Raw genomic sequence first — 23,990 nt, 5'->3', positions numbered from 1 at the left:
ATCAATGATATGATTCATGCTCAAATTGTGTGATAGGATTATTCTGCAGGATCTGAAGAACTGCAAAATGCAATGGATTGTGTTTTCCGGGTATGGGCCGACATCTAGTGTTTGAATTGTTTTAAAGGTCATTTACCCTGTCCATGGTCCTGAACATCAGGGCCTGGTCTTATCTGAGCTGTGCAAAAATCCAACATAGATATGGCTTTTTAACAACTGTTTAAAGGATCTGGAGATATAATACACATTAAGTTCTTAGTGTTATCACATTGTTTATTTAGATTTTTTTGCTTTCTGAAGCCTTGATTCTTAACTAATTTTTCATTTTGAAAAGCAAACAAACAATTTAGCTAGAAATACACCAAATAAGCCTACCACTTAGCTGTTCTTGGTTCTGGTGGAGCAACATGTATACATTAGTTAAATAACCCTACACTAAGATGCTGATGCATCATCTCTGTGGATACATTTTGTCTTTTGGGACAAGCGCAACGCTGTGCTTGTGGAAAAGATTTAATAACTTCATAAATTAAAGGTGCAAATATTTCATTGTAATATTATGCTTTCTTCCTATTTGATGACGTTTGAACTCCAGTCAATGTTGATTCTCTGTGATCTGATGATAACCAGGACAGAGGCTTGTTGAGACCTCCCAGCCAAAAGCATCTGCTCACATCCAACCATTTTCTATACTGTACCCACTCCTTGTGGGTCGCAGGGGTCATTGGGCTAGAGGCCGAGTACACTCTGGACAGGTTGCAAATCCATCATAGTGTAAAGGAGACACACAGACACACACACACACACACACACACACACACACACACACACACACACACACACACACACACACACACACAAACTCTTGTCTTACTATATGTTGTGAGGACCTTGTAATGACTGTCAATGACTTGCATTGGTTTCCATTCATTTTCAACCCTTTCTATGGCCTAACCCTGACCTTACCCCTAAATCTAACCATTACAAGTCTAAACATAACTCAGTTCACACCATAGTCCTAAACCTAACCGTTAGCAAAATAGCAAGTGAGGACCACGAAAATATTCTCACTTTACAATAAACGGTCCTCACTATGATGGTAAAATGCAAAAAATGGTCCTCACTCAGCTGCAAACATCACACACCCACACAGACACACACACACCCACACGCACACACAGACACACACACACCCACACGCACACACACACACACACACACACACACACACACACACACACACACTTAAGGGCAGTTTAGACTAACTAATTAATAGTCACGTTTTTGGACAGGGTGGGAAATAAAGTAAATGAATAAACTGGATTCTGGTTGTAGCAGAGTTTAAATGGCCCGCCGATGCTGTTTATTGGTGCCGGCTGCAGGGTGGCTCCTCCCAGTCAAGTCCCCTAAAAATTCCTCCAATCTCCTTCTTGTAACCAGTCTATGTATGAATATGCATGAGCTCCTGATAGCTCTGGGACCTTGCACCGTGTAGCAGGATAGCTGCAGCAGACGTTTGTTATTACGAGGCTCCCTCTAGCCAACAAATCCTAAAGAAAGGACTCCAAACGTTCACCCTTTCCTGCTCCTGGGGAGATCATGGCTGGGACCCCAGGCATTAAAGGGCCTTTTCTGGTGGTGATCCTACATCTTGTTCTCCTTTGCTCCTCTCAAGTAAGACCTTTTATGTATTTCTATCTTTGTGCTTTCTATTAACCTTTAGACCAATTCTACAGAGGTGCAGGTGAGTGTTCTCCCTTAATATACCAAATGTAACATTTTGCAAGCTTTTGATATGAATTGTTCAGATTATTTTGGGAATCTGTCTTGTTAGTAAGTAATTTACTGGAATTTTCTTTTATTTGGTTTAACAGTCTGGTTTAACAGAAATATAGTCAAATGCCCAAAAGATGCAAGCCATTTCAGGCCAGGCAGGTGTATTGATGTCACTTTGCAACATGCAGTAACGTGGTGCACTGTTCTTTTTCAAAATCTGTATGGTTGCATGTTGATATAAGAAATGACAAAAATAGCAGGAACTCCCAGAAAAAAATGCATAAACCTTCTTACTGTATTAAATTTACCATTTCACACAGAATAATCAAGGACCCCCTGGGCCACCTGGACCCCCAGGAGTACCAGGAATTGATGGCATTGCTGTGAGTTGCTATATAGCTGTGTAAAAATATCTGTATTTGGATTCAGATACTAACAGAGGTTTGCAATTAGCTTTTGTTGACCGTTTCTTTCAGGGGGAACGGGGGATAGATGGCGAGGACGGTTTTCCTGTAACTATGAAATTTAATCAAATTCCAATCTCTTGTTTCTTACAAGTGTTAGTGGATAATGTGTGGGATCTTTGATCTTATAGGGCCCTGATGGGGATGCAGGTAATCCCGGTTCTTCAGGATTAGCTGGAATTGCTGGAAATGACGTGAGTGGTCTGTGTTTCATATTTCATATAATAGACACTCGCTGCATTGATGGTCAGGAGGAGGTTAACTTGCAATCTTTAAACTAGTGCTGTGGGTGGAACTGCCAAATGTTATCCTTCCACCATAGCTATCAGTTTCACATACTAGTTTTGTAAAGAGAACAAAGAACAGTCATATATGTACAACGGGCTATTGAGGGGGAAAAAGGTGCACGAATGTAAGTAAATTAAAATGTAAATTTATTTTAAAGGATGAACAAATCCAGAGCAGAACCGGTCCTGGGTATAATTAAGTTAGAGGGCAAGGTTAGAAAAACAGGGTCCAACAAATGACACACCTTTGTTGTAGAAGGAATTATAAAATAGACTGTATGAGATTTTGCCTTAAGTTAAAGGTAATGTTTTATAGAAATGGCTTTTTAAATTATGAAGCTAATTTACAGGTAAAATGAACACTTTGTCTATTAGAACAATACCTTGTTTGAACAATACCTACCAGGATTCAGAAAACAATAAGTTCTTTGTTGGACCATTGCAGAGGCCACTGTTAGCGTCTCCTGTTGAGAATCCTCAAACAGGTGTGGAATGACTTCTTTCAGTGAACCTATTTGAAAAGATCCAGACAGGAATGCTGCTCTGAACAGAACACCCTAAGTGTTTAGACATCTTAGGGTAGCTAATTTTCTGTATACATGTTGAAATGAACATAGATCCAGTGTGATCAAAGGGAAACTTTCAGTTTTATTTTCTAAATAACTGCTTGATAAGTAGCACAAGTACACATTTTTAAAAAGAATTGCACATTATGAAGGTTCCTTTTCCATAAGTATGACTGCGTTTTGGTAAAAAGGTGGTTCTCATCTAACATCCAACCATTATCTGATAATTCCATTAGGAGGATTGATGGAATTAGCAGAACATGTTCACATAATAAACATTTTCTACCAATATGTACTGAAAGCATAATATTTTGCTTCAAAATGTGCAACTTCATCTGCATGTGTTTTTGCTGCAGGGTTTAAGTGGCCCTGTTGGGGATCCTGGGCCTGATGGTCCCACGGGACAGAAAGTAAGTGACTAATGAGCCTTTACTTTCCAACTTCGGAGGCTATCGAGTAAAACAGTGCCAACCTGCTGTCCGGTCTTTTGGCATGGCAGTAAGGGTTGCGGCTCATAAACCAATTTCTCTTGACAAATGAGACATAATCCTGCAAGCCCTCTAAGTAATCCCCGTGGGGCAAGAAGCTCCAACATTGCTCATTAGGCTTAATATTGCTGGGTCAAGTAAGTCCAGCCTCAGTCATATGACTGTGCCGCAGGAATGTTAATTCTGACTGTCTGCAAGCTTGCACAGCTCAATTTTACCCACTTAGTATTTCTGTATGTCTCACTTCTTGCAATATTTATGAATCAAATGTGTTTATTTCTTTTTGTCAGGGTGAGCCTGGAAATCCTGGACCTCGTGGAGCTGCTGTGAGTAAACATGCCAATCCAAAAGTCATCCATCTTTATAATTACATGTTCCAGTTTTTAATGTAAAAACCCAATTTTCATACTGCAAATTTCTCTTTAGGGTGTTGGGGCTGATGGACCGCCTGTAAGTAACTCACACATGTTACAGTATCAAAACCAACATTTATAACAAACAGCATATTAGACAATTTTGTCTAGTAAATTAAATGTGTCTTTAAACAGGGACCACCTGGGCCTGGAGGACTTCTGGGGGAAATGGGAAAAGTAGGACTGCCTGTGAGTAAAAAAACAAGAATTTGACTTTTCTTGGGTTTTAAATGCAATAATGGCAAAACAAAAATAAGGACTAACTAAAATCTACCTTACCTAAAAGTGAAATATAATGGTCATAAGTGCATTATCCATCACGTTATAGTTATTAAATTCCAAATATAAGATGAACAGCCCAAGATAAATAACATGTGGACCACTATTCTTTACTGTTGTTATTATTATAACAATATATGATAATTTATTTTTTGTTTTTGAACTCTTAACCCTACACAAAAATTCCACTGTATCCAGACTAAGTATGTGTACAGATAAAGATCCTAATTAACCTGAAATAGATTTATTTCCAGGGAAAGATATAGTGAGCAAAAGTATTGTTACAATTTTTACAGCAATTGCAAGTTAAACTAAAGGTTTCGTTAGAAATTCTTTTCAGATTATGTAAAATATCCTGTATTACTAATTCTGGGAGGCATGTAAACAGGGTGTTATCACGTAAGGATGAACTTTGTTCTGTGGTGTGCTTGACATATTTATACAAACACATAATACAGCCACAGCACAACTTTTTGATTTGCAACCCACACTAATTTGTAAATAGATACACAGTATTTAACCAACTTGCTTCAGTATTTTTCTGTCAGACTGATTACCTTTAAAATGACTATTAATCTAATCTATTTTGCTTGTTACTTTGGTTTAATGCATGTCTGGTTCTTTGCAAAGGGGGCAATGGGTGTGAGAGGGCCACAGGGACCCCGTGGACCAACAGGACCCAGAGTAAGTGACAAAACGTGTCATTTGACCACACTTCCATACATGCATCTAAAAAAAAAAAAAAAGTATATCATTAAACAGGCAAATCATTTCAGTAAGTCAATTAAAAAAATGAATCATTTTTGAATTATTACACACAGAGTGATGTATTTCATATTAATATTTCTGTTAATTGTGAGGATTCTGATACACAGCTAATCAAAACCTAAAGTTCAGTTTCACAGAAAACTGGAATAATACATAAGAGCAATAGGAAATAGTTTGACTACAGAAATCTTACATTTAGGCCTACACAATCATGGGAAAGACCAAGCTGTTTCCAGAGAGACTGCTGACTTGACAGTTATTCAGCAGTCAGTCATTTCGACCTTTCATAATAAGGGTGAACAAAGTGCTGTATCCACGCATATAAAGGTAAAGTTGAGTGGAAGAAAAAAGTGTGGTAGAAAAGGGTGCACAAGCAACATGGATAACAACAGTCTTGTGAAAATTGTGAAGCAAGGCCAATTTAAGAGTTTGATGGAGATTCACAAGGTTTGGACTGCAGCGTGAGTGCTTCAAGAGCTGCCACACAGATAACCCAGTGCATGTGCTACAAGTGTTGCTTTTCTTAAGAAACATCTTACAGTGATTAGGAAAAAAAGGATGAGGCTGTTGCACAGCATCCCACATGTGCTTGTTTATGATAAAATTAAAATTTTCATTTCATTTGGATATCAAGATCCCAGAGTCTGGAAGGAGAGTGGAAAAGCACAGAATCAAAGTTGCTTAAAGTGCAGCGTGAAGTTTCCACAGTCAGTAAATTTAGGGAGCCACACCATCTGCTGATGTTAGTCCCTTAGTTTTATCAAGTCCAAAGTCCCAAGATTTAAGAGCACTTCATGCTTCCCTCTGCTGGAGGGAGATGTTTTATGGAGATGTTCATTTTATTATCCAATAGGACTTGGTGTCTAAAACCTCAACATTAGAGACACCAGACCTAACAGTGCAGGAAAGCTGACGGCCACTTCCTAAACACAGGCCAAAGGGCGATCACCTCCCTGCGCTTAAAATACATGAGTCTGTATGTAATAAATGTATGTAATAAATGAGTTTTACTTTTGAATTGAATTACTAAAATATATTGACTTTTTGATGATATTTGAAATGTACCTGCATATTTTTCAGAGGAAGTAGCAAAATGCAGTGAGAGACCAGCACAAGTGATATCAGCCTGTTTCAGCTGCTCGTGTATTAACCTCATGGGTCTGGATATATGATTCCCGTGTGGGTTCTTCTTACTGCAACTATAAAAAAGGAGGTTTAAATACCTTTTTTTCTGGTTATGACAGATTTTGTCTACGTGGATAAAACTAAATGACTTATAAAAAGAAAAAAATAAGGAGCAGGGTTCCTTTTATCTTCTGTCCATTTGTTTTGCAACATTTATGATCTGTTTCTAACAGCATGTGTAGGATGTTAGTGTTTCATACATACATATCTTGAGCCCATTTAAGTCACAGCTGGTATGATGCTACAGCTAGAAGGTGTCTGGTTGGTAATAATAGGCTGATGATTTTAATAGTGCCAAAAATAATAACCTTTTAGTTTTTCCTCCGTTTCAGGGTGCAGCTGGAATGCTTGGTGCCTCTGATCTGGTAGGGAATTGTTTCATATAAAAATATGTAGAGGCAATTTCTTTGCACATGATGCCAGTAGTAGGGACTGACTGACTTGTTTTGGCATTTAGTGTCCAGACTCTTGTCCACCTGGTACCCCTGGGCATCCTGGCCTACCTGGTATGAAGGTAAGATTATTTGGTTCTCTTCTAAAAACCGATCTATCGAAAATCATTCACCAGTTTAATCAATGCTCTGTTTCTTTCTGAAATATCTTTAGGGTCACAAAGGTGTGAAAGGTGAAGCAGGTGAACCTGGAAAACAGGGACACAAGGTAAAACAATGCTTACTTTAGAGAAAAGATTAAAGCTTCACATTATTAACTCAACTCACACCGAATGGTATAAACATTCCTAGCAATAACAAAATTAATTAGACTGCGTCATTTTCCTCTAGAAAATGCAAGTTTTCCTCAAAAACATAGTCAGCGTTGTTCCACATAAAAGAACATGCATCACCTGAAATTATTAAAGCTCTTCCTTATACGTTTTAGAAACATTTTATTCATCTGCTGTGTTTGAAACAGCAGGGATGCAAGCATTTGTGTAATTCCTCTGACTTTTTGCAATTCACAAAGGAAGATTAATTTGAAATGGTGTTCAAGCACGACAATACTCACCTGTTAATGTTCCTGTGCACCATATAAATGGAAATGAGTCTGGTCCCATCTTCTCTTATCACCCTCATCATGCTGCAATACAATTTACTGTCAGCCGACTCTCCCTCTTTGACTCATTTTTCCTTCTTGCTTGTCACATGTACGAAGAGATGCTGAATATATAAAACAACCAAGAACACACACCAGCTGTTTACATGTGTTGGTATATTATTCAAATTGAGAATAATTTTAAGATGTATTTACAATTTTGTGAAAAGCTATTTTCCCCCTTACATATTTCTTCTCTTCAACAAACAAATGTTAATATCAGACAAAGATGAAGAGTAAATATAAAATGCAGTGTTTATATGACAATTTTATTTATATATATAAAAAATCTATTTTAAAACAATCTAAGCTAAACCAACCTGGCAATATGTGAAAAAATGAATCATAATTTAACTTAAACAGAACCTGTGTGACAACATGAAGTAGGTTAAAAGACCTCAAACAGCAACACATCATGGTGTAGATCTGTCTGGAAAGGGTTACCAAGACATTTCTAAGGGTCTGGGACTCCAGTGGACCACAGTGGGAGCCTCAATCCGCAACTCATGCTTATACAAGAGGTTGTAAAAGAACCCAGGACAGAATCTTAAGCACCTTGGGCCTCACTTGCCTCAGATGAAATGAGTGGTTATGGTTCAAAAGTAAGAAAGAGCCTGGGCAAAAATGTTGTCCATGGGAGTCTTCCAAGTCCAAAAAAACTGCTTACTTAAAAGAACACAAAGAAAACACCTTTCCCCTTTGTGGAAAATATTCTGTGCACTGACGAGACCAAAGCAGAACCTTCTGGAAAGTATGCATCCTGTTACATCTGGTGTACGACTAACAGCATTTCAGAAAAACAACATACTGACTATCAAACATGTTAATAGTAGTCTAGTGATCTAGGACTGCATTGAGGCTTCATGACCTGAATGACATACCCTGATTGATGGATAAATAAATTCTGCTCACTATCAGAAGATCCTGAAGGAAACTGTCCGACATTCAGTTCATGACCTTAAACTCTAGTACACTTGAGTTCTGCTGCAGGATAGCAATCCACAGGACACCAGCAAGTCTTCCTGAATGTCACACAGTAATCCAGACCATTGTCTAAGGCAGTGCAGACCTTACTTACCTCAATTAAGTTCAGTGTTCATGGTTTCACAAAAGAAAAGAGAGTGCAAAAATACCATCCATGGGAAAGTTGCAAAATCAAAACCACTCCTGACCAAAAGGAACACATAGGCCTGTATCATTTATACCAGAAAAAACATTTGATGATACCACACACACAATTATTTTGTTAAGAAAAACTAACACTGTATTGCAGAAAAGAGCATCATACAGTTAAACATGGTGATGGTACTGTGATGATCTGGGACTGCTTTTCTGCTTCAGAACCTGTAAAACTTGCATTAATTTGTCAAGGGTGGAACATCTAGTTATTAGTTTAAGGGAGTGATTACTTTTTTACAAAGCAGGTCAGTTTGGATGGCTTTGTCCTCTTAATAAATGAAATCATCCTTTGAAAACGGTCATTTTCTTTTTTTGTATTTACTTAGGCTATATTTGTCTGATATTAAATAAGTTAGATGATCAGTTAAGAATGACAACAAAACAAAAAAAGAAAGAAGTCTGTAAGGGGGCAAAATCTTTTCAACAGCACTGTCTGTATAAAACTGTTATTGGACTTTATTGGTTATGGATAATGATCAGCAGAAATGGAAAAACCCAGCTTGCTTTAGTTTTGTATAAAGTGAACAAAAAACATTTTTAGAGAACAGTTTTTCTAAATGTTTCATTAGAGACGTTTCAACAGAGATCAGACTGTCACATTGCAGACTGCAGAGATTTCTCCAGATGCTCAGAATATTTTAATATTATGGCCTGTAGATGAAATCTCTAAGTTCTTTGCAATTGTATGCATTGAGAAACATTCTTAAACTGTTGGACTATTGGGTCACGCAGTTGTTCACAAAGTGGTGAAACTTACCCCAACCTTGCTCGTAAACAACAGAGCCATCCAAGGATGCTCTTTTTATACCCAATCATGACACTCACCTGTTTCCAATTAACCTGTTCACCTGTGGAATGTTCCAAACAGGTGTTTTTTGAGCATTCCTCAACTTTCCCAGTCTTTTGTTGCCCCTGTCCCAATCATTTTCGTAAGTATCAAATTCAAATGAGTGAATATTTGCAAAATACCAATAAAGTTTGGTTTAAAGATCTTGTCTTTGTAGTGTTTTCAATTGAATATAGGTTAAACAGGATTTGTAAATCATTGTATTCTGTTTGTATTTATGTTTTACACAATGTCGCAAATTCATTGGAACTGGGGTTGTATGTACTTGCTGAATTTTACTCTCTCCCATTCTTTAAGTTTTTTGACATCCCTCTCTAATATTTGCATATAAAAGCTGTCCAAATGTAAGCGCTTTATCTACTTTACCACTGAGACGGAATAGAGAATATCTTGTAATGATGATTTTTCTTTGGAGCTATTTGTCTAGCAATTTGTTTTTCAGAGTGGCAGCTTTGCTTTCTAATTAACACAGCAAATAAGGTCAACATTTAGTTAGAAAGTCTGCAAATAAAAGAGACTGATGGAACGTCAGTCCTTATCAGGCTGTAGGATTCATTCTTAGTTAGGACTGCTGCTTAGTGTTTCCTCTCATTAAGGTCATGCTGTGTTTTATCAGTCATTCTTTTCCTTTTTTTGTTTGCTCAGGGTGAGGAAGGAGACCAAGGAGGTCCAGGAGACGTTGGATCGCAGGGTCCGAGGGTGAGATACTGTCCCTATTACATGATATGAGGTGATATTTAATGTTGGAGTCAGAGTTTGATCTTATATCTGTATCAGTCTCTTTTTCTCCTCACTGATGTACCCGTTTGACCCAACTATTATTTCAGGGACCCCAAGGAGTACGTGGAGCCATGGGAATGATGGGCACCAAGGGAGAGATGGTGAGTCTTTTGAGTAACATTTAGAGTAGTTGTACTTCAAATCTTTCTGACTTACGTCCAATTACATAATAACCAAAATTAATTGTTTGTTGAGCAGGGAGCTCGAGGTCCTGATGGAGATCCAGGCCCACAGGGAGTTGCAGGGGCAACTGTAAGCTTGTCAATCAGAACATGTTAACAAATATATACATGTGTCAGTGGTATATTATATATTCCAGTCTCTTATTTCAGGGGGACAGGGGTCAGAGAGGAGTAATTGGTGAGCCTGGGATTAAAGGTGAAACGGTTAGTGGGTAAACCTCATCATCATAGACATATAAAAAAAAATCAGTCAGAGGTACAAGATAGTTATTAAAAAATGTTTGTCATTTAGGGTGTTCAAGGGCCACGGGGGATCACAGGGCTTCCAGGTCCTAAAGGGGAAGCTGTAAGTCTCTGATCATTGCTGAATAATCCTTTCCTTTCAGATATATTGCCCTCAAACAACACAATTTTATGTATTCTCTTTACAATCAGGGATTACCTGGTGTTGACGGCCGTGAGGGTATTCCTGGGTTGCCAGGAGCAAAGGTAAAGAGTGATTTTTCATACAAATAATTGAATATGCCTCAGTCCTAGAGATGAAGTGCTTTGATCTTCTTTTGCCTTCAGAAGCTGAAGTAGCTTAGACCTTTTTTCCTTTGTTTCTTTGCAGGGGAACATCGGCAAGCCAGGCGTTCCCGGAGAGGTTGGACTTCAGGGGCTTCCTGTGAGTGTGACCTTTGACCTAAAACTGTCGTTACTGACTGTAATGGGACTGAAATTAAGTGAACTTTTTTAGTGCACCTTAAAGCTTCAAAGCTGATGCTACCTGCATAGCAGCACCGTTTTGGAGTGACTTGAAGCTCTCTGAAAAATGCTTTTGCTTCTTACGTTTTTGAATAGCATCGATTTTCAAAGCCAAGCCTCTGGCTGGTGATTTGGTGATAGAGAAGGGTATTTATAGTCTTTTCATTTGTCCAATAAAAGGAATATTCCAGCTCTCTGCGAAAGTAGTATATTGTGATTTTGTCCAAAAGCCTCGTATTGTATGTGATATACCAACACAAACTAGAGGCATTTGTCATAGATAGATAGATAGATAGATAGATAGATAGATAGATAGATAGATAGATAGATAGATAGATAGATAGATAGATAGATAGATAGATAGATAGATAGATAGATAGATAGATAGATAGATAGATAGATAGATAGATAGATAGATAGATAGATAGATAGATAGATAGATAGATAGGGTGAAAATGAATTTTTAAAAATTGTCAGGACATGCTTTTTGTTTACAGGGTTTCCCTGGAACACCTGGACCAAAAGGCTTGAGTGGCCCTAAGGTTAATTGCTCTTTCAATTAATAGACATTAATAGATTTTTACTTTTCGATTTCAAAATCTAAATCTGAAAACGTATTTCTTTATTTCCAATCAGGGAGATGCCGGGAAGCCTGGGTTTCCTGGGACCATGGGATCTGCTGGAAAACAGGTAAGTGTGAGCAGTAACATTATGAAACTTTAGCATGGTTAGAGTCTTCTGTTGTTTCACTGCATCATTATCTGGTCACACCACAGGGTGAAAGGGGAGAACAGGGAGAGCTGGGACCTGTTGGACCCATCGGTGAGCCTGTAAGTGTTTTTTCCAGATTCTATTTCAAGCATTTAGTCAAGATCTTAATAAATCATCTGGGCTTCTTTGGATATAACTCCTTTGAACTGCTGGTTTTATTACACTTACATGTTCCAGATCAAACAAATGTTTAATTTCAGACAAAAATGACCTGAATAAATATAAAAAGTCATTTCTCAATGCTGATTTAACTTAAGGAAAAAATGTTATCCCAACTAACATGGCCTGATGTGAAAAGAAATTGTCTTGAATCATGAAATAACTCTGATTAGCAAACTTTTGGACAGTTGAATTAAATTTTACAGGCCTAATTCCTGCCAGAACTGTACAATTAAAATATCTCTTAAATAGAACCTGTCTGACAACATGCTATGGGTTTAAAGGTACAAAAAAGCAATACATCATGTCCCAATCTAAAGAAATTCAACAACAGATAAGGAAGAAAGACACTGACGTCTATCAATCTGGAAAAGTCCCAAAAAAACTCAGAACAAGCAAGTAAGCAAGGTAACAAGCAATAGAGTAGAATGTAGCAACTCAATACAGCACCTTCTCTACAGCACTGAAGACTTCAATGGCCTTAGTTAAGGTCAGTGCTCCTTATTCAACAATTGGAAACAGAGTGGGTAAAAATGACATGCAAATAAGAGTTCCAGTGCGAAAACTACCACTGAAAAAAACAACCCCAAAGGAAAAAAACTTACTTGAGGATCTCCAAGACTGAATTGACAAAAGTGGAACTCTTTTAAAGTGGTGTTTCTTGTTACATCTAGCATAAAACTAACATATCAAACAAATTTAATAAACTAAGAATAAAAAAATATCTTAACTTGAATGACTTGCAGCAAAATCCTGAAGAAAAATGTCTGGGCATCTGTTCGTAATCTTAATATCAAGTATAACTGGGTTGAATGCAGAAGAACAATGTTCCGAAACATGCCAGGAAGTCCAGCGTGATACATGAACAGGCTGTTCATGCTGAAAACGGGCATGTTTAGTATGTTGAGAGTAGTACCAAAATGCAGACAGGAACGTGTGATGGTGGAGGTTTAATATCTAAAACAGAAAATTTACACAATATACACAAGGAAAACAGGAAATGGTGCACAAGTAGATTAACAAGAGGAACCAGCAAAGGACAATGGAAACCGGTGAGCTTATATACAAAGGTGAAGGTGGAGAATGACCAGGACCTGAAGCAGACATGGAGGAGATGGGAGCCACAGACATCCAAAGGCCTCCTAGAGCGCGAGTGCCCTGGGAAAAGACCTGAGGACACACCACCCCACACCAGAGGCCTGACAGAGCCAGCGGGCCCAGGCCCCTCCAAGCAGCCACTGGCAGCAAGACGACACACACCCAGCCCCGGACAACAATAAACTACCAACGCACTGCCAGGCAGAGGCACCAGCCCCACATTTGACTGAGGTGCCTATGACGATCCAGGAAGACATTTTTAACAACAATAAAGACCTCATGACTGATCAAAACACAAACACAAATTAAAACTAAAACCTAAACACCCAAGTCAAAGCCAAACATCCAAACACCCATGGATCATGACTAAAAACCCTCCAAAGTAACTAAATTAATACAATTCTGCAAAGAAGAGTGGGCCAAAATTCCTCCGCAGTGACGTACAAGACTAATCACCATTTGAAAACAACATTTTGTATTTATTCAGGTAATTAAATTCTAAAATTTGTAATTTCTGGTGATGTAAAATATTTAAGCGTGAGAAAAATGCAACCTCATATCCAATTTTAGGTTCAAACCTTTGGACTGATAATTGGATTTAATTTGGACCTGTTTGACTCTCAAGGTTGCTTGAGATGGAATTTGATGTATAAGTAACACAGAACTGAACAGCTGATGTGTAAGATTTCTTTTTTATTTAGTTTTTTCTTTTGTTCATGCATTGATCTTCTCTTGACTTCCTCCATGCATTCTCTTGTTACTCATAGGGAGCTATTGGAGAGCAAGGCCCTGTAGGTCCAGCCGGCAAGCCAGGCACAAGGGTAAGATATAAAACATAAGCACGTAAGCTGAAAATATAAATAGATAACTAGAGTGCACTAAATACACACATACATACATATAAATATATGTATATATTGCATAATTATACATTCTTTGAACATCCTTCAGTGAACATCCTACATAAAGAGTAGAAAAACTTAGAACACTGTCACAGTATTTACCTGACACATTCCTGATACCTGCAAGGAAAAAAATGTAAAAGAAGGAAAACACTGGGAGTATCCAGTGCCGGTCCGTTGTTTCTCTGGAATGTCTCAGAGAATAGTCTGAGCCTGGATCTCACATGAGGTCTATTTTCACAGTAAGGGGAGACTAAGCAGCAGGCTGAAAGAGCTCTCTGTTTCCTCGGCATTCCTCTGTTGGTCAGTGATCAAAAGTAGAGCGGCACACCAATACACACCCGAGGAAATACTAATCCTATAGTTTAAAATAACGTTTACCCCAAGCTCAGCATGGGTACATAACTGACAAAACAAATTTACCTTATGTCTGGCTGTTAGAGTAGTTTCAGCTGGACTGATGGTTCAACATAATTATCTAGTCTCTTGTTTTCCCTCTGCTGATAATTCTCAAATACTGCTTATGTCCTTTTATTCATTAGATGTTTATGCATTTCATTAAAGGGACTAAAAGGGGATCCTGGTTTTCCTGGTGTCCCAGGACCTCCAGGCCTGCCTGGAGTGAAGGGAGAAAGGGTAAGAAGTCAGGACATATACTTTAGAATAATTGTCTAACACCAGCCAGCAACATAAATAAACATAAATAAAGCCTTATGTTCTGCTTTTTTATTTCTGCATTCTGGTTTGATTGTGTAACACCTTCGATATGTTAATTACAGGGTGAGCGTGGAGAAGCAGGACCCAAAGGAGAACAAGTAGCACATCAATTCCAAAAACAAAGTATTTAAATAAAAAATGCTCTGCTTTATATAGACTCATTCATCCACAGGCTTTGTTTTGACAGGGATCACAAGGTGATGAGGGAAATCCTGGAGAGAGAGGGGAAGTTGTAAGTTTTACATGACCACTAACAAGATTCAGATTCATTCAGATTGCTATTTGGTGGCAATAGAGCACATTATGAAGTGTGTTAATAATGTCATAGGGTGATGCTGGCGAAGCTGGACCAAAAGGAGAGGTGGGTCGCTGTTTCATTATATGCCAAATTATCAGTAATGTTTAGCCATATTTATGTAGTCATACAACTGTTTGCTTGTAGGCTGGTAATGCTGGTGAACCTGGCAAAAAGGGTCCAGAGGGAAGTCGAGGTCAGCCCGGCATCGAGGGGCCTCCTGGCACACCTGGACCGCGAGGCCTGCAAGGGAACAGGGGTCCACGTGGGGTCCGAGGGTCTCAGGGACCTGCGGTAGGTCTGAAACAAAATATAACACTTAAGACATGAGGTAGTACACCTCCTCAAAGAAGTGTCAGTGACTCTGAAGCCTGGAAGATGTCTGAGTTTTATTCTTCCTCTTTGCTTTTGGGGTTCTGAATTCAGTTCAATTCAATTTAGCTTTATTTATATATCGCCAATTCACACACATGTCATCTCAAGGCATTTCACAAAGTCAGTTCAATCGAATCATACAGATTTCAAGCCAGGTACATACATTCCAATTAATCCTAACTATGAAACAGTGGAGTCGGATTAAGTTTATTATTCAAATTGGTTAAAAGGCTTTATATCTTACTCTCAAAAGTAAGTAAAAAACAAAAAAACAAAAAAACATGCTCACTCTATGCTGGAGAGTTAAACGAAAAGCCTTCTCCTAAATAAATCTTTCCAGTGTTTTATTATTTCGTTCGCTCCTTGAAATCTGTTGAAGTATAAAGTGTTGGAATTACTCGTTTACCCAACAGATTGCATAGAGTCAGTGACTTGTAGCATTCACTTCTCCTGGATGAGCATGTAGCGACAGTGGACATTCGCTTGCATTGACTTTGCAGCAATCCGTCATACTGAGCATGCATGAAGCAACACTGGAGAGGAAAACTCCCTTTTAACAGGAAGAAACCTCCAGCAGAACCAGGCTCAGTGTGAGCAGCCATCTGCCATGACCGCCGGGGGGTTTGAGAGAACAGACCAGAGACACAAACAATACACAGAAGTGCTAATCCAGTTGTACTTTCCATAGGTAAGAAAAGTGAAACATTAATGGTTATACCTCCTTTAGAGGCTTCATTTAGGAGAGAAAGACAGCTAAGCAGATGAATGAGCCAGTTTTCAAGTCTAGAGTTTGAAAGAGAGCACATACAGTTAGTCAAGGTAGAAGATCAGCCAGTAGCTATGTCTAGGAGAGACAGGGTATACACTGAAAGACAGGGCCAAGTATCTGTATAAGGTTACCATTAAGTTGCTGGCAGCAGTATCTCAGCCGATGTCCCCCTCCAGGAAGGTGCCACAGCTAAACACAGAGCCAGGTCAGATGTAGTTTCTAAAAAATAGAAAAAACAGAGAGAGAACATAAAGATAAAAGCTGAAATAACAGCAAATAATGCAAAATTGGAGAGTAAGCCTATAGCAGCATAACTACAGAGATAGCTCAGGATAACCTAAGCCACTCTAACTATAAGCTTTATCAAAAAGGAAAGTTTTAAGCCTAGCCTTAAAAGTAGACAGGGTGTCTGCCTCACGGACTAAAACTGGGAGCTGGTTCCACAGGAGAGGAGCCTGATAACTAAAGGATCTGCCTCCCATTCTACTTCTAGAGACTCTAGGAACCACCAGTAAACCTGCAGTCTGAGAACGAAGTGCTCTGTTAGGAACATATGGAACAATCAGATCTCTGATGTATGATGGAGCTAAATCATTAAGGGCTTTATATGTGAGGAGGACAATTTTAAATTCTATTCTGGATTTAACATGGAGTCAATGAAGGGAAGCTAAAATAGGAGAAATATGATCTCTCTTTTTAATTTTCATCAGAACTCTTGCTGCAGCATTTTGAATCAGCTGAAGGCTTTTAACTGCATTTTGTGGACATCCTGATAGTAAAGAATTACAATAGTCCAGCCTTGAAGTAACAAATGCATGGACTAGTTTTTCAGCGTCACTCCTGGATAGGATATTTCTAATTTTGGCAATGTTCCTGAGATGAAAGAAGGAAATCCTAGAAACCTGTTTAATATGGGATTTAAATGACATGTCCTGGTCAAAAGTAACACCAAGGTTTTTTACTTTATTAACGGAGGTTAATTTAATGCTGTCCACATTAGTTGATTGACTAAGCAGTTTCTTTTTCAAAGACTCCGGTCCAAAGATGGCAACTTCTATCTTGTCTGAATTTAGAAGCAGAAAATGTAAAGTCATCCAAGTTTTTATGTCTTCCAGACATACCTGTAGTCTATCTAACTGGTTGGGCTCACCCTACTGCACGCCCCACCCTTTCTAAGAGAATATTGTGATTGGCGGTATTAAATGCAGCACTGAGATCTAACAGAACAAGTACAGACACAAGTCCATTGAGGTCTGAGGCCATGAGAATGTCATTAGCGACCTTCGCTAGTGCTGTTTCCTTGCTATGATGAACCCTGAAACCTGACTGAAACACTTCAAACAGATCATTACTAAATGCTCACACACTTGATTAGCAACTATTTTCTCAAGAATTTTAGATAAAAACAGAAGATTGGATATAGGTCTGTAATTTAGTAAATTATCTTGATCAAGTGAAGGTTTCTTAAATAAAGGTTTAATTACAATGTTTTCATAAGTTCTGTGCCGTCTTTTTACACTTTTAGAAGTGTTATTTGGTTGTTCATATTAGATGGTTCTGTTAATATTGTAATAAAATAATTTACATCCCAATTTGATATTTCTCAAGATAACTTAATAATAAAAACAATTAATCGAACTTTGCAGATACCCAAAGGCATTTATAATACATTGCAACCTAATGTGAAACATGGCACTTTCTGCCTTCAACAGAGCCCTATTAAACCAGCTTTTAAGTGGGTGCTTCTCCCTATTCATTAATTGCATTAAAACTAATAAGTCCCATCATTTCCAGTATATAAATCAATTAACACGTTTGGAGTTTAATAAAAATCAGATCAAGTTTAGGTTTTTTGAAGCACACATGGGGTTAATCCTGTAATTCTTTCAATTTCGGTTGGTTTCAAAACTCTTACCTCCATGAAAAGGTGCAGGACCCTTTTTCCCTTTTTGTGTAATAATTCTTAGAACAGAAAAACTTGAATCTGTGGGTCAAACCTTATCCGTATTTTTAACAATATGTTTTTCATTCAGAATCTGTTTTTGCAACAGAAACTTCTTCATAAATTTAAGAAAAAATGGAACTGGCACCTTCTTTTAGCGTCTGTAACATGATAAACAGTGTTCGGAAATGATCCCTCCTATAAATCTACTTTCATCCTTCACCAGAATATAAAAAGAGAAATAAAACTTTGTGGTGGAAGCGATGGGTTTATCTGACATAGAAAGGCACCTGGGCGAATTCTAAACAAAAACACTCCGATAGCCTGAAACAACAAGGATTAAATAAAACTTTGTCTAAAATAAATCTTCTCTCGTTTGGCTTGATATGCCTGCAGCTAGAAATACTAGATGCTTCCTTATCAGCATCAGCTGAATGCTGTAATATGTGGGAAATGTGGTGTTTTTAACGCTTCAACACTGGAGGAAAGGACAAAAATTGCTCATTATATTAATGAGTAATATTATGAATATTCTCCACCTATTTAGTCTTTCTAAATAGGTGGAGACAAATGATGAAACAGTATAATAGTCTTTACATAAATATTTTAGTTACTGAGATGAAAACTATTAAGATATTGTTTCCATTCTAGGGTAAAGAGCCAAGTGATCAGCACATAAAGCAAGTTTGCATGAGAGTTATGCAAGGTAAGAAAAGAAACGCTTTTGACCCCATTTATTATTCCCTTGTGTCCCATTTCATGGTTGTAATGTTTCTCATCACCACACATAAAACGTTATTTCATTGATCAGGGCTGTTGCTGGATGCTCTGTAGTTGAAAACTGGAGGGTCTTATAACAAAAACATGAAATAAGCTTCAGCCTTTGTTCATGTGATGGATGAAAGCATCCTATTCTGAGCCCTTCGAAATGTTTCACTGAAGTCACAACATCTGCTCTCTTCATTCTTCAGCGCTTACTTCTTCACAACTCATCTCCTGCTCTCATGACTTTTTTATACCAGGCGTGTTGAAAAATTAATCTCACCTCCAGGAGACCTGCTCTTCCCTGCTCTGAGCGAAGACATCCTGGAAAGGAAATCTTAAGAAAAGGAGCAGTCAGGCAGCTGCTGCTGCATGAATTTCCATAAGACACCAGAAAACTGAAATCTAGATAAAAAAGATAAAAGCCACAGGAGATTAATTTAAGTTTGTTTGTACTGTGGACATAAATGTCTGCTTCATATAGCTGTAAATGAAGAATATTATCTCTGTCTGGTTCAGCTTAGTGATGCTTATTTAGAAAAAGGCTAAACAACAGAAGGAGCCTGAGGGATACTATGACCAAGGTTTCATCTCACTTAAGTTCAGTGTGCAAGAAGTACAGGAAATGTTGCATCAACTCTGCAACATGCATTGCTTTGGGCTGTCAGAAATAAGCCATGTGAGCTTACAGCATTATTTATTACATTATTTTATTTACTTGAAGATATCTTCATTGTTATCAGCTGTGCAGGAGCTTTCATACAAACAATTGCCTTCTTTCTTTTGTGCCTCAACAGAACAGCTGGCTCAGTTAGCTGCTAGTTTAAGGAGGCCAGAGTCTGGAGTTGCAGGTTTACCAGGAAAACCTGGTCCTCCTGGGCCTCCTGGACCCCCGGGAGACAATGGTTTTCCAGGGCAAGGTGGGGCAAGAGGCCTCCCCGGACTCAAAGGGCCACCAGGGCCAATGGGAAATAAGGGTCCCAAAGGTAATGATTGTTCTTACCGTATTCTTTTTAAAGTTAAAACTTGGTAAAACAAGAAGTGAAGCAGTGGAGCACAACTTGAACAACTTCTTTTAAGATACAGTTATATGCTACAGGTGAAATGGGAGATAGAGGGTCCAGAGGGCCCACTGTGCGAGGACCCAAAGGCCAGTCAGGACTTCTTGGGCTTCCGGGTGAGTATATATTTTGTAACAGCTCATCTGTTAGGTCAGTACTAACTTTCTCATATATACATTAAAATAAATGGTTATAATTTCTCTCATTTAAACTGAATTGAAACAAATATCGCTTTATACTAAATAAAGTAACGTGTGGCCGAGGATAACACTGGTACCAACTTTGTTTATGTGAATGCGAATTCAAGATTTTTTATAAATCAAAATCTTAAATGAGTGTCATGAATTTACTTTCAGTCCCATTTAATCCGATACACTTAAATAAATTCCCTTCAGTTGCAGCTGCAAGTATTTTGAGGCATCTCTCTACCAACTGTACAGATCTACAGACTTTCTTGCCCATTATTCTTTGCAAAATAGCTCAAGCTTAGTCAGACTGGATGGAGAGCATCTTTGAACATCTGTGCTGGCACAGAACTTAATTTGATTTAGGTCTGGACTTTGACTGGGCAATTTTGACACATTAATATGAGATGATCTAGACCATTCCATTGTAGCTCTGGCTGCATTTTTAGGGCTGCTATCCTGCTGGAAGGTAGATAGTCTCAAGTTGTTTGCTACCTCAGCAGGTTTCAGGATTGCCCTATAGTTAGCTCCATCTATCTTCCCATCAAAGTTGACAAGTCTCTCTTTCCCTTCTGAAGAAAAGTGTTCCCACAGTACAATGCTGCCACTATGTAGTGTTTTATGGTGGGGTAATGTGTTCAGGGACAGCGTAGGCTTTCCTCTGCATAGAATTTAGCATGCAGATCAAAAGCTTCAGTTTTATTCTCTTTGGACCAGAGCTATTCTTCTTGGTTTTGACAAACTTTAAATTAGGCTTCTTGTAGCTTTCTTTCAACCAAAGCTTTTTTCACCGTCTTTCAATAACGACCCTACAGCACCGTCAATTACCAGGAGCCTCTTGGCTGCCACTCTGATTAATGCTTGCTTGGTTGGATTGCCAATAATGACTTCAACAGTGTCAAATGAGATGTTCAAAGCTTATGATATTGTCTTGCAACCTAGCTTGACTTTTCTACATCTTTGTCCCAGATCTGTCTGGTGTGTTCCTTGGTCTTTGTGCTGTTTGTATACTAATGTTCTCTAACATAACTTTGAAGCCTTCACAGAAGATCACAGTTGAAATTAGGCACAGGTTGACTGTATTTTCTAATTATGACTTCTTAAGGCAATTGGGTGGATGTGATTTTATTTAGGTGTATTATAGTAAAGGGGGCCCAAAGACAAATTTACACTGCAAATTTTTAAGTTTTATCTTTGAAAAAGTTAGAAAATTATGGATACACTGCCAGTCAAATGTCTGGACACACTTTCACATGAAATAAAAAATGTGTCTTGTAGTATTTTTTTCCTTCCACTTAATTTTATGCTACCTTGTAATGGTCTATAACATAATATCTCAATAACAATATATTGAAAATCAAAGCATTGTCTCAAAAGTTCAAGGCATGAACTTTTGGAATATGAATATTTTTACATGACACCATGAAGTCCCACAGACTGTGGACCATTGACTTTAATCAAGTTTATATTGAAACATTACAGAAACAATAAAACATATGTATATATTTATGGTCTAAAAACACAGTCTTTCAAAAGGTAGAGATGCAATATAAATTCACCCATTTTGTGATCACAGGAGAGCCAGGAAAACCTGGCTATGGTCAAGATGGTCAGGACGGGCAGAGGGGACCTCCTGGCATGCCAGGACAGCCTGGCGTGCCTGGTCCTCCTGGTCCAGCTGGCCCAAATGGCTATTGTGACCCGTCAGCCTGCAACCTCCAGGCAGGAGCTGTCCAGCAGTCTCTGGATGTAAAGGGACCTGCAGGGAACTAAAAGCCACTCTGGCAGAGACACAAAGACTGCTGGATTATCTCCCCGAGCACACAGCATTTGTCACGCTCTCCTCCCAGGGGCCGTCGTCAGCGTGGTGTCTTTGATACATTAACCTCTTTGTGTGAGCATGTTTTCTGCCAACAACATCTCAATCAAAAGGAAACATCATCTTTGAGTTGTGAAAAAAGGGCTTATCTCATTGTGCTTTTCAGGATGAGAGGTGTTGCAATTTATCCAGAACTGTCCTCACATCTCTAAATGAAATGATCAAAAAATATAGTTTATCCCACTCTCCTTTTATCCCATCCTCTTTTCATGCTCCCCATTTTCAGATTTCTCTTCAGTTTTCTCATAAACCAGCTCACAGAGTCCCCCAGTGCCAATCAAAGCTGTGGTTGTGGTTTATTTTCTGGTATTATGTTGTTTATATCAAAGGACGACCAAAGACAAACCTGTTGAAGCCCAAATGTCTAAATCAACATTCCCTACTGTCAAACTGCTTTGTGAGCAAATAAAACAGAGAGAATGAAAATGTCATCAAGTCACACTGACTTTAGTACATTTTGTAAATCTGTAAAAATGTGTGAAGTGTGGTTAATTATATTTCCTACAAAAAACTCCTGATGTGAGACTTTGCTTCATTGTACAGAAGAACAACTTCGACTGATGAGAAACGTTTACAATTATCTAACAAATAAATAAAACAACATAACGTTAAGTTATTTGATACACTGATCATCTTTTTTTTTAAGTATCTCAAAATGCATAAACATGCATTTAAAATAAAGTATAATAAAACTAAAATAAAATAAAATAATAGCTACAAACTGAAAATGTGTCATTGGCAATCCCTTCTTTTTAAGGCAAAGACATTTGTTAAATATTTCACTCAGTGTGAAATTACGCCAGTTTTGACTCCATGAATCAATGGACCACGTTCAAATGCAACTTAACAAAAACCTTACAAGTCTGTACCCAGTGTTAAGGACTGGGATGGTGAGCTCAGAAAGATAGTTTTGCTTTGAATCTTATATGTACTGTGCTCCAATTTCCTCCTACAGTCTGAAATCATGTTGATTGATGCTTCTAAATTTCATTTGACACTCAATGAGTGTGTGTCTATAGTAATTTAGCTCATTTGTCTTTGTGTGTGTTCTGACAACTACCTTCACCTACAGCTGTAGGTTATATAGCAAGATGTCTTCCCACTCTTCACTGATGTTAGTTTTATTGTTTTGTGGCTTTATGGCTTTCAGTTCACTTCATAGAATAGACAGATTTAAACATGTGGAACCAAGTCTTAAAAGGCATATATCATATTTTTTACAACTAATTGTTTTCAGTTGGCAATTTACCCAGGAAGGAGGTGTAAGTCAAGTAAAAGATTGTCTGAGCACTCTAGCTTTGAAACTAAAAAGAAACAGTACTTTATGGTTGATTTACAAGCACTCTGCTGCAAGTCTGCCAATAAATCACTACAGTGGAAAATGGCTGATTGTGAAAAAATCTAGAATTAAAAACACTAACATTGCTGACAACATTTGGATAGACACAATTTCTGCTCCAGTTCTAACCAGTATTGTTACTCTGGTGTGCAGAAGAAGCAAGTTCCTCCTAACAACTGTGTCACCAGAATAGTTTACTTTATATTAGCAAGCCAGTTTCCTCACAGCCACATGATGTCTGTGCCTAAAAAGTCATTTTAAGCTAATACTAAACATATGGTGGATGGAAGGTAAGCTAAAATACTAATACAAAATCAGACTGCAGATGATGTCAAACACTCTCTCATTCATTGTTGGTTTTATTTGTCAGAAAAGTGTGCTTTAAAATGACTTACCTGGTTTGAAAGTCAATGGGAAAGTGACATGTTTGTTTCATACTTTCAAGATTTTCGGATTTTTCTTTTTGTAAAAATTTTCGTATTTAAATAATCTTATGCAGTCAATAGTATGGAGGGGTTTTAACTTGGATTGGTGACGTGAAGTTGAGCACTGTTAAAAAGAATTGTTTAAAATGTCTATATTTTAATTCAGATACTAAACAACGAGTCTTTACTAAGGCGAAAACAGAAAAAAACGGTAGACAAATTTTAAAAGGGTTGGATTGTTTTGTGCCTTAAGAAAAC

The 23,990-nt window shown here is 38.1% G+C and overlaps 1 protein-coding gene across 1 annotated transcript; it reads left to right on the top strand.

The window, feature by feature from the left end:
• Positions 1-1,467: 1,467 nt before the first annotated feature.
• On the top strand, positions 1,468-22,580 carry LOC124858578 (collagen alpha-1(IX) chain-like). The gene is made up of 32 exons (XM_047350629.1): positions 1,468-1,674; positions 2,097-2,159; positions 2,253-2,288; positions 2,372-2,434; positions 3,450-3,503; positions 3,872-3,907; positions 4,008-4,031; positions 4,130-4,183; positions 4,904-4,957; positions 6,559-6,591; positions 6,684-6,740; positions 6,833-6,886; positions 9,990-10,043; positions 10,172-10,225; positions 10,323-10,376; positions 10,457-10,510; positions 10,599-10,652; positions 10,742-10,795; positions 10,920-10,973; positions 11,551-11,595; positions 11,690-11,743; positions 11,830-11,883; positions 13,849-13,902; positions 14,548-14,619; positions 14,763-14,798; positions 14,888-14,932; positions 15,029-15,061; positions 15,143-15,289; positions 18,733-18,787; positions 19,641-19,829; positions 19,943-20,020; positions 21,666-22,580. Exons 1-32 carry the CDS (start codon positions 1,600-1,602, stop codon positions 21,860-21,862), a joined length of 2,040 nt encoding a protein of 679 aa, XP_047206585.1. The 5' UTR covers positions 1,468-1,599; the 3' UTR covers positions 21,863-22,580.
• The last annotated feature ends 1,410 nt before the right edge of the window (positions 22,581-23,990 follow it).

The sequence above is a fragment of the Girardinichthys multiradiatus genome, chromosome 22 (genome assembly GCF_021462225.1).
Source record: "Girardinichthys multiradiatus isolate DD_20200921_A chromosome 22, DD_fGirMul_XY1, whole genome shotgun sequence".
Classification (NCBI taxonomy): domain Eukaryota; kingdom Metazoa; phylum Chordata; class Actinopteri; order Cyprinodontiformes; family Goodeidae; genus Girardinichthys; species Girardinichthys multiradiatus.
The sequence above is the reverse complement of the archived record's forward strand: the minus strand, read 5'-3'. Positions and strand labels throughout refer to the sequence as shown.